At 49.0% G+C, this 10,858-nt stretch overlaps 1 protein-coding gene across 1 annotated transcript in view; it reads left to right on the top strand.

Annotated features, from left to right (window-relative positions):
* Nucleotides 1–207: 207 nt before the first annotated feature.
* Nucleotides 208–10,858, top strand: part of LOC104507046 (gamma-aminobutyric acid receptor subunit alpha-3-like) — a gene marked incomplete at its 5' end in the record, with an annotated part of 11,519 nt that continues 868 nt past the window's right edge. Inside the window, 2 exons of the mRNA XM_010148205.1 lie at nt 208–360; nt 3,408–3,619. Coding sequence (XP_010146507.1) covers nt 208–360; nt 3,408–3,619 — 365 coding nt within the window. The remainder of the gene's footprint in view (nt 361–3,407; nt 3,620–10,858) is intronic.

The following is a 10,858-nucleotide window of genomic DNA, read 5'->3' as shown; positions in this document are numbered from 1 at the left end:
GCACCCCTCCCTCGCACGGCTCTTAGGGTGGCCCGCGGTGCTGTAAGAAAACAGGGCGTGCCAGCAGGAACAGTGTGACACATGCTGCAAAAGAACCTGAGAGTTTGTTCCGCACGAGCTTTAGTGGTTTAGAGAGGGATGGTGGTCAGCTGGCCCCGTCCTGGAAGGCACCGGTGGCTCAGCACCTCTAACTGGCTGTCTCTGCAGGGGAGTACGTCGTCATGACCACGCACTTCCACCTCAAGAGGAAGATTGGGTACTTTGTGATCCAGACCTACCTACCCTGCATTATGACGGTTATCCTGTCCCAGGTCTCCTTCTGGCTGAACAGGGAGTCTGTTCCTGCCCGGACGGTTTTTGGTGAGTCTGGGAGCATGGGGGCAATCCTCTCAGGTCGGGGGAGAAAGGCACCACAAACGTCAGGTAATAGACTGAGCGTCAGAGCTGGTCTGCTCCAGGCCTTGGTGGCATCCGTGAAGCTGCTGGCTGTTTCCCAGAACAGCTCTCAGTGTCTTTCCAGTGCCCCTGCTTCCACTGAATCACTGCAGAAATACTCCTGTCCATGTTTCTGCTGCAAGCCAAGCCATAAATATTAACATTAATCAAGGTATTGATCATCTAATTATATGCATTTGGCTGTGTCTGCTTAACTATATTGGATTTTGAGTTGAGGAGACGATAGGTACATGGGGAGGCATTTAAAGCTCTACCTCTGAAATTGCTAATGTGCCCCTGGTCAGAACTCCACATAGCAAGTTCCTGGGCTGAGCAGTATAACTGCATGGTAAATATATTGTTATTGTTTTCTTCAGCTGGTTTCAGATCCTCTCTCCGAGGCAAAGTGTCAGGCTGGCATCGCACATGTATTAATAGCTTTTACATACATTTAATAACAGAACTGCTTAGTGCTTTCCTGCCAAGTTAGTTCAAGATATACACACACACGCGTTCACAGACCAGGTGTGATGCTGCAGGATTGTATTTCCTGCAAATAACAGTGCCCAGATCCCTCTTAACAAAGTGTATCGGACAGAAGTCACCAAGCAGAGAGGGGGTATGTGGTACCACCTGCTCGTGTTTTTGAATGAGAAAGTGGTGTGAAAGAAAGAGCAGGAAGCATTTCCTCTGTGGAAAGAGTTGTGATAGAAATACTCCCACAAACCCAACAATACTCCCACAAACCCAACCCATCCTCCTTTCCGGACCCTCTCTACAGGCCTCGACCTTGTTCTCGTGCTGTGGTCTGGAAGGAGACGCAGGGAGGGTCACGGGTGGTTCTGCACCCTCCAGAATGAACCAGGAGGGAATCATTATGAGTTTTGTGTTCACTGGGACTTGTGAAATGTAGGGCATGAAGAACATGTAACATTTACAGTTGTCCCCAGCTTCTCCCTGTTAGCACTGGGTTGCCCTCCCTTCCCCGGTGATGCAAATCCTGGGATCAAGTGCAGCCGTGGGGAGCTGGGTGGTTAGTATGACCAGTCTGCTGTGTGGAACAGTGATAAAGTGAGGAAGAGGGGATATGGCCCCTTACCACCCATGTTTTGGTGTTTTCATCCAGCAGAATGGAAAAGGGGGCGGTCAGACAGAAACCACGTGGAAAATAGGACCAGCTCAGGTGTATAGAGAGTCGTTGATGAACTTTCCTCACTCATCTGTCTATTGTCAGCTACACCCCATGGAGTGCACACCCAGCCCCCATGTCTGTCCATGCCCCAGGTGGGCTCTCACGTCCACATTGGTTCTGGAGTCTCTGCGCTCCCGAGACCGGGGATGAGCCCTTTTCTGAGGATATTTGATTCCTTCCTCTGTTATCCTGAGATTTGCAATTAGACAGGTTTCCTTAAGTACCAGCTCGGTTTGAGCAGGAAAGAGTAACTGAAAAATTAAAAACTACCTTTGTGAAAAATGTCTTTGCTTCCAAATTGCCTTGCTTTCCTATTAAGAAAATAATGAGAACTCCAATTGTTTATTCCTTTTTTTTTGCCCCTCAGAAAGTATTTTCAACAATATTAATGAAACTCTTCAATTTCCAGGAGTATGGCTTAAGGGAAGTGAAAATTAGTCAATATTTTTCTAATGTTTTTAATGCCTTTTTAATTGAAAAGCCTATTATTGGGGAAAATGGATAGCAACGGTTGCTTGCTTTAATGAAAAAAAGCTTTAAAAGGCATTTTGCAACAGATCATTTTTTTTAGATAAATCATAGCGACACCCATCCCAGGCTGCTGATGGGTGCCCGGCCGTGCTGGCAGGACCCAGGATCCCAGGTGTCCATCCATGCAGGTCACAAGACACTCTTACCAAAATGTTGACGGAACCACATTGGATGAGTGGCCAGTTTGCGGACATCCAAGAAATTTCCAACCATCTAGCTGTCCTTTTTACTGTTATTTTTTCATTTTTATTTCATTGCAAAAGCAACCAGAGGCTTCTCCGTGGCATATTCTGTGGAGCCCTCAATATCAGAAGGATATTGACCACTTGGAGCGAGTCCAGAGGAGGACTGCGAAGATGCTCAGAGGGCTGGAGCACCTCTCCTATGATGAAAGGCTGCAAGAATTGGGCTTGTTCAGCCTGGAGAACAGGAGGCTCCGAGGAGACCTCATTGCAGCTTTTCAGTATCTGAAGGGGGCCTACAAGGGTGCTGGGAGAGGACTTTTTACAAGACCCTGTAGTGATAGGACAAGGGTTAACGGGTACAAATTGAAAACAGGGAGGTTTAGATTAGATATCAGGAAGAAATTCTTCCCAGAGAGGGTGGTGAGGCACTGGGACAGGTTGCCCAGAGAAGGTGTGGATGCCCCATCCCTGGATGTCTTCAAGGCCAGGCTGGATGTGGCTTTGAGCAACCTGGACTAGTGCAAGGTGTCCCTGCCCATGGCAGGGGGGTTGGAACTGGATGATCTTTAAGTCCCTTCCAACCCAAACCATTCTATGATCTATGATCCTCCATGAGGGAGCTGCAGCTTACCCTACTAGCCGATGAGGAATTGAATGTGGGTGCCTGCCTATGAGCTAGGGCTCTTTTATAGTGAGTGGAGATCTAGCTAGTGGAGTTTGGAGCTCCAACATCTCATCCTAATGTTTGTCATTGATTATATGAATTGGAGGTATTCAAAGCTGAACCGAAGAAGGCCCTGAACAACCTGAAGTTGGCCCTGATTCGAGCAGGGGTTGGACAAGCTGACTTCCTTTCCTACCTGGACCGGTTCGTTATTCTATGAATTGCACTGCAGACCTGTGCTGGGCAAGGCTCCCTTAGTTACAGTGGGAATGTGGGCCAGGTGGCTTAGGGTGGCTCCTAAATTTACGTGATGGAAATGCCAACTGTGAGTTTTGAGGAGAAACTGGGTGTGCACGTGTATAGTCTGACATCATCCTTGTCTCCTGCTCTGTTTCCACAGGTGTCACCACCGTCCTCACCATGACCACACTAAGCATCAGCGCAAGAAACTCGTTACCTAAAGTGGCGTACGCGACGGCCATGGACTGGTTCATAGCCGTCTGTTACGCCTTTGTGTTTTCTGCGCTGATCGAATTTGCCACCGTCAACTACTTCACCAAGCGCAGCTGGGCTTGGGATGGCAAGAAGGTGCTGGAGGCCCAAGAGATGAAGGTCAGCCCTGTCGCCAAGGCTAGGGGGGAGGGGGCGGTGAAGAAACGCTGCACGAGAGAGCTGCGCCGGGGCCAGGAGTGGGTAACATGCAGCCCCGCAGCACTCCGGGAGGCTGGATGCTACTTACTGGGGTCTCCAGCTCAGGTCTTGAGTGGAGCGGTTCTTGGGGATTGGGGGAAGAAGGGCTTGGAGGGCTGGTAGCTGTGCTTAGCTGGAGAAAAACACCCAGGCATGGCTGCTCACTTTTCCCCCTGTCCTTCTGCACGACCATTTGTCAGTGGAAACATGACTGCATGCGTGTTTTGGTCTTGCTCCACCAGTGGTCTCTTCTCTCCTTTCTCCTCCCTCCAACCCATAAATGCCCCGCTCCATGTTGCTGTCAAGCCACACCAACCCAAATATGCCACGGGATGCCAGCCTCGCCAGTGGAGACGGTCCCACTCTGCTGTGTCCCCTGCGGCTGGTACCCCTGAATGTAGGTGTCCCCTGGCACGGGCAGGCATGGGGCAGGGATGGGGAGGTCTGACACCGTGCTGATGCCCCCAGCTGCCGGCAGCTGCTGCCTCATAAGCTCGGGCCAGGAGGGTGGGTGGGAAACAAGCAATCAGAAACGGCAACTGGCAGTAATTTAGTGCCTGGCATCACCCTCATTTTCCCTTCTTGCTCGGGATCAGCCTCTCTGGCAGCTTCCTTCCTGACAGGCACCGCTACTCCTGCTCGTGCCCCCTCCCTCCTAACTGATTTAATCTCAGCTGTGCAGAGAAATCGCTTACTGTAGCATGCCGCTCCTTGTTTATATTTATTGAATCAATTTGAAAATCAGCTTTGTCCTTGTTCTGCGTTCTGGAGCCTTTATATTTTACTCCTTTGCATTTTAATGTGTTGTTTAAAACTGTTGTGGGGATGTATGCAAATATCTGGTAGAATGGCACTAACTTTTGGGAAGACAACAGCCAGTCATCTCTCTGGTATGGAGGTCACAGCAGGAGAACAGAGGCCTTACGGAGAGCCACAGCCGTCACTGGGTGTTGAATGCCACTCTCGTGTTTCTTGGACTCTCTCTGTTTGCTTTTGCAGCTGTGATCTGAGCAACAGACTCATGGCAAAAAGGCTCCAGAGGAGGCCAGTCGATGGTCTTCCACTTCTATCGTGAACAATAACACTAATCTGGCCTCTGGAGATAAGAGAAGCCTTTCCTGGGTCATTGGCATGAGCGAAGGATCAGGACAGGTCCTCAAAGCAACCATGTCCCTGTCAGGGATGGGCAAATCTGCACAAAGTCAGGATTCACACAGCCTTGGGCAGTTACGCAAACTGGGCGCAGCCGAACAAGCAGCAAAGGCTCAAAAGCTTCAGTTTGTCATGGAAGATGCATGCTCCTTAATTTATTCATTGACCCAGCACTGGCAGACTAACGGTGCTGAAACAGTAGGGTAAGAGCATTCAGAATGTTTGCGCACATGGTAATCAACCAAGGAATCAAAGCAGGACCAGGAAGGTTTTGGAGGGAGTGCTTTTTGTGAGTTTGCTGCAATTGGTATCAGGCTGGAGAATCAGGAATGACTCCAAAGTTGTGGATGCTTTTTCAAGCCAAGCCTGATCTCTACCTTAGAAGGCTCACCCACTCCCAGTCTGTGCAGCTTAGGCAGCTCCCTGAAGAGTAGTGGGCTTTCAGGGACCTTGGGAATAGGATGTTTCACCATATTTGCTTTTCCTCTACATTCCATTGAATATTTCCAAGCAGCGAATATGCTACACAATGAAGGTGCTTCACTGGCTCCGTTTCAGCCTTTAATTAGCTCTTCTTGAAACAATTGACAAGCCAGGTGGTTGAAACCACAAAAGAAAAAGGAGGCAGAAGAATAACTATTGGCATTTTAAAGTGTTTGTACCAAGAGTAAAACTACAGGTGACAAGCCCAGGCTGAGCCCTGGTCTCTGGAGATCCCTCCCCTCAGCCAAGAAGAATGCTCTTTATTGATGTGATGGCAAGGATCCTCACTCCAGGTTTGATTGTTTCCTTGCAAGAACATGAAAAAAATCAATAAGCATCAGCCCTTCCCTCACCCCAGATGTAGGCAGCAGCGACGTTTCCCATCCCATGTGAAAGCAATCGCTACCGCGCAAAGGCTGCTGGTTGCTGACAGGCACTCCCGGCGTATTCCCTCTCTCAGGGTTGGTTCCATTTTTTCTGTCTCCCCTTCAGCCAACCCATCGGGTTAGATGGGAACAGAACAATTTTTCAGGTAGGATCTAACAGGATGGGCTGATCTTGGTGAATCACTGCTCTCTGTGTCAGGAAGGAGGGTGATGGTGTTCTGGCTGTAGCCATAGTTGGGTTCTGGTTCCAGCTGGGAGCTACTCTGCACATTCCCTGCAGTTCTCTGATGAAAGGCAGGGAGATACCACCATAAATGTCACCAAATTCTCCCTTTAGCACACACTCTGATAAAATTTGATGCATGCTTCTTGGACCCAGAGATTTTCCAAGCCTTTCCTGCCTGCCACCAGATATCGCTAATTGTGGCTGAAGGACTTCCTCTTCTGTTGTATGGCAGAATGGCTGCAACCAACCCAGAGGTGCAGATCGAACTGGGGAGAGGTATCTGGGTCCAATGTGGAAAACTTGTTAGTAAAGATGATTTTTTAAAAGACATCATCAGGAGGAAGATGTGAAGTGGCAGTAGATGGGGAGGAGTGAGAGGCCAAGAAGATTGAAAGATGAGTGGTTTCAGTAGCCAGCAAAGCCCCCTGTCTCCAGCATCCTCAAAAATCTTGTTAAAAGGATCCATTTCAGACCAGAAGGGCTGTGTCTGAACAGTGTGAGAGCCATTGTTGCATCCCATCTATCCCAACCATAGCGATAGCCGTTCCTGGAGCCAACAAGGCCACTTCCTGAGGAGCTGTTACAGTGAGGGTCTGGAGAGACAACCATTAACGGTGACCTCACCACTGGGAAACCTTGCAAAAAGTCTGCAAGGATGACATTTACCAGGGAGTTCCCTGAAAAAAAGGTGTTGTCTGTTCCTCAGGGTGGAAGATGCTTTGGATCTTTTTAAGCCACTTACTTAAATCCACTTCCACCTGCAACACAATGCCTGTGCATAAAACGTGATTTAGCTCTGTATCTGTGCTTGTATGACATTGCCCTGAAATCTTGGACGGCAAGAAGCAACAAAAACAATACAAGTAGCCGCAGTCAGACACATGAGACCAAGGAAGAACACACTTCGGGTGGAGGAATGGTCCTGGATCTTTATGCTTCTCATTCTTAAGACAATAATCCCATGGTGAGACGGGGAGGGCCAGGCGTTTCACATGTCTTTTCACTAAAAGAAAGTCGCCCAAAAGCATCCTCCAAACCTCTCTGTTGATATGATCATCATGGTTTTCTTGTACTGTGGAAGTGCGGGGTGTGCTTACTGTTCACACTAGGTGCCTTTTCCGCTGACTGACTAAAGCCTGGCTTTTTGTCCAGACCACTCCAGCAATTCTCAAGCTTTCCCCTTGATCCAGGTCACTCAGGAATCATTCTTCTTTCTTCTTGGTTTCTTTCCACTTGTGGCATCTTTGTTTCAATCCCTCCTTACCAACAGAGAGCAACTAGACCCAACCCTGACAGGCCACCATTTTCAACCAGGTTGAAGTCGTGCAGACTCATGGGGTGGTCCAAATCCAGCTCTTTTACTTTCTGCCTCACTACGGTAAATATGGTTTTGCTGGGATTTTCCCTTGCTGGGGGTGCTCTGCAGCCCATGTGTCCATTGTCCTAGTGCTCTTGCAATCCCCTGTACCTCCCCGTAGCACTGAAGGTGATTTATGTTCTCAGCATCTTCACTAGAATCCATGTATCATTCGTCAACAACATTTCACCCCCTCTCTCATCCCCGTCTGCGTGGGGTGTTGGGCTGATTATTGACTCTGTCCAACCTCTGTATCTTTCTCTGGTGATCCAGGGCGCATGAGATCTCTGGCCTTAGTAACCTGAATGAAGAGATGGAAGGGCTGAGGGATGCCAAAGGTTACAGCAGCAGCTGACAGTGACCTGGCACTGAGGCAGCCTGCTTGTTAATGCAAGATTGCGTTGTTCGGAGCCTTTGGCTCTGCTCAGGGTACAGGCGTCTCCGTGTAAAACACTTTGCTGCTGTTCGCTGATAGGATCGAGTCTTTGGCACACTGCAGAGGGGAACTTTGGCTGGCATGGGGAGGGAGCGGCATGTTTGCTGGAACAGCAACTGCAGTTTGGAATTATAGGGTACAAGTAGACTAGAGCTGCCTGGAGGTCATTGAAGTGGCTTTCCTCTGGAGTGGCAAATGGCAGATACATTTCTCAAGTACTGCAGATATTAGTGATGGTGACCTTCAGAGTGGCCTGTCAGGGACAGTGTGTCCAACACAGATTTCTAGCCAAGGAGATGGTGCAGAGAACTAAATCTCCAGCAGATCATAGGCAGGACCAGTAGCTCCCATAATGTAGAGGTCCAGCCATTATCTGCTCAACAGAGAGGCTTGCAGACAAGAATATTTAACAAAAATGTTATTATTTTCCAGTATGTGTGTTGTGGAAGAACTTGTCAGACAATATCCAGGGAACATATCTATCTCTAGACCAGCTTTCACAGCTTTTCTCTCAGGAGAGCAGTGCAGGGACAGCTTTGTGCAGTGGTTCAGTCTCCCTGTGCCCAAACTGGGCCATAAATGCAGGAGTTGCTTTGCAGCAGAAGTGTTTTAAATAGGGCAAGTTTTCAAAGCAAATGTGGGGGATCCTCCTGCTTTCTACTCTCTGTTTCAGTAGGATGTGGAACTCCTCCCAGATAAAGGTGCAGGGGGAAGGCTGGGGGCTACTTTGCACCTGACAGCAATAAGCACGTTTTGCTTTCTTTAGTTCTCCAAATCCTGCCTGAAACACTTATTTATAAATCTCAGCCCAGTAAACTTGAGGCTAGACCATTTATTCTGACATCTCAGGAGCAGAGCACACTGACAGCACACACATGTGCCTCGGTGTAGGCAGTGTGTGCTCTCAGTGCTTCCCAAATGCTACCCAGGCTCCCAGCTCTGACCAGGGCAAGAGGCTCCATAGGCAGCTGGAAAAATACCCTGTCTGTAGGCTCCCAAGCCTCTGCGCTACCTGAACAGCCTGATCTGAGGTCCAGGGAAGCCCAAGGTGATGCTTGGGTGCTCTGATCACACCTGTAGAGCAGTAGCTTGCTGTCACCACCCAAAGCATTCATATTTCCTCTTTTACAGCCTGCTGTTTTCAGGCAAGACGGATCCACTTTCCAAGTTCTGAGACAGAAAAGCTAGTGAGGTTCAAAGTGTCATGTCACTTGTAGTCATCTTATTCCGGTAACAAATAACATGCCTGATTGATACTAAAGTAATCACAGCGCACTTCAAATTACATTCTGTGAACAACAATCTGGTTTTCATTTCACTACTGATTATTAATCATTTTATTACCTCCTGTAGCTGTGTTAATAAGTAATCATACTTAAGCATATTTAGATGTTTTAGAAGGTGAAACATCTTCAGTCCTTTATTTGTCCACTCTTTAGCAGGAAAAGTTCACTTCCTATGCAGGGGGTGCAAGTTAACACGGCACTAATGATGGCAGAAATCAGTTGCTCAGTTAATCGTTAAAGATCATAGCACCCTACCCCACAAAAGACTGAGTATGGTCAGGGGTTTAGTCTGATGTGGAGTCTGAAGACATTTAGACCTCCTTCTAACAGCAACTTCATTAGTGTAATTACTGCAGCGCTGCAGGCCTGGCTGTGATGTTATTGGAGGGGGGTTTAAAGATTGCACGAAAGTCTGCTTTTAGTGTCCCTCTGAAAATCGCTGTGGAAAATTCATTTCCTAAGGTAACCAGAAATACCCGTGGTGATTGTGGGCACATTTAAAATGGAAGTACATCACGAAAGCCCTTGGAGTATCTCTGCAGAGCAGACTGGGCGAACCTGGCCTTCACAGCTCCCAGTGCTACCCAGCGATGCCGCTGGCTACCAGTTCCCAGGCTGGGGAGATGAACAGGTCCTGCTGGCTGCACGCTGTCCCCTTCTCTGGACGTCACTTTGCACATGGTTCCCTCGTACACGCAAGACCATGCACCCCTGGGAAGTGCCTGGATGAGCCTTGCCTTGTGTTTTGATTGCTTTTGAATAGAAAATGACATCCAAAGTCCCACCTTGTTCTGAGTTTAGATACCAGATTCTCACCGTGAGTCACTGCTGTGTGTAATGGTGGCTCTTGGTGGAATAAGTGGACAACCACATGGAGTACAGGAGTGCTGGGATGTGTGGGCTGCCTGGTATCTGCATGGGAATAGATGTCATTCACTGGGCTTCTCCTGGTAGACCCGTATTGATTTATACTACGGTCTACGGTGCAGCTGGTCTCAGGGCCCTGACAGCAACAGGAAAATGCCCAGAGCGGGCCCAACTCCTGTCAGGACTTCCCACCTCCATCATCTTCCTGTCGACTCACCGTCATTATCATCTGAACTGTCTGCCTTCAGCACACCAGCCTGACACCCAAGTGCCTCTTTTGCCATTTGCTGTGCAAGCTCTCCTCCCTTCAGCCTGGGCAGCATGGCTCCCTGGGGCCTGGTGGGAGGGGTGCACTCATCTCCCCTCGTCTGAGCAATTCATGGATATGAAGGCAAGATGAGAATTCCTTCCACCTGTTCTTACCTGGGTAGGTCATGAGGTGCCCTAACCTGTCCCAGAGGCATTTTGTATACCAGGATGTTAAATTGTGAGGTATTCCTGTGAGGTGTCCAGGACGCTGAGGCAGTGTATGACACAGCCTTGTGATACGGTGCAAAAATACTGCGATGCTGTCACCCACATTCTTAAAGCCACTGGCTTTCTGCCACAAAAAAAAAAAAAAAGTGTAATCCTCTGTGGTGCCTCCCTCTCTCACCTGACCCAGGAAGCCGGCCAGCAAAACAGAAAATCAAGTTCTTCCCCAGGATGACCACACAGGTGTCATTCTTTTCCAAGGGCTGCATCCCTGCATCATCTCTCCGTGGCTGAACCTGAGGTGCAATCGGTAACACTGCCCAGCTGAGGGAGAAAACAAGGAGTCTGTGTATTTGAGCCTGCATTCGCTCACACTGACCAGGCAATGTGCAGCGTAGACCTGGCAAGGAGTCACCTGTCTGGGGAGCTGCTGCACACAGCTGTGTATACCACTGCTCCGATCGAAGGGGCGCAAGGAGCGACACCCCCGGCTG

Source organism: Eurypyga helias, unplaced genomic scaffold (assembly GCF_000690775.1).
Source record: "Eurypyga helias isolate BGI_N326 unplaced genomic scaffold, ASM69077v1 scaffold24203, whole genome shotgun sequence".
NCBI lineage: Eukaryota > Metazoa > Chordata > Aves > Eurypygiformes > Eurypygidae > Eurypyga > Eurypyga helias.
Note: the sequence above shows the minus strand (reverse complement) of the source record. Positions and strands in the feature narration are given on the sequence as shown.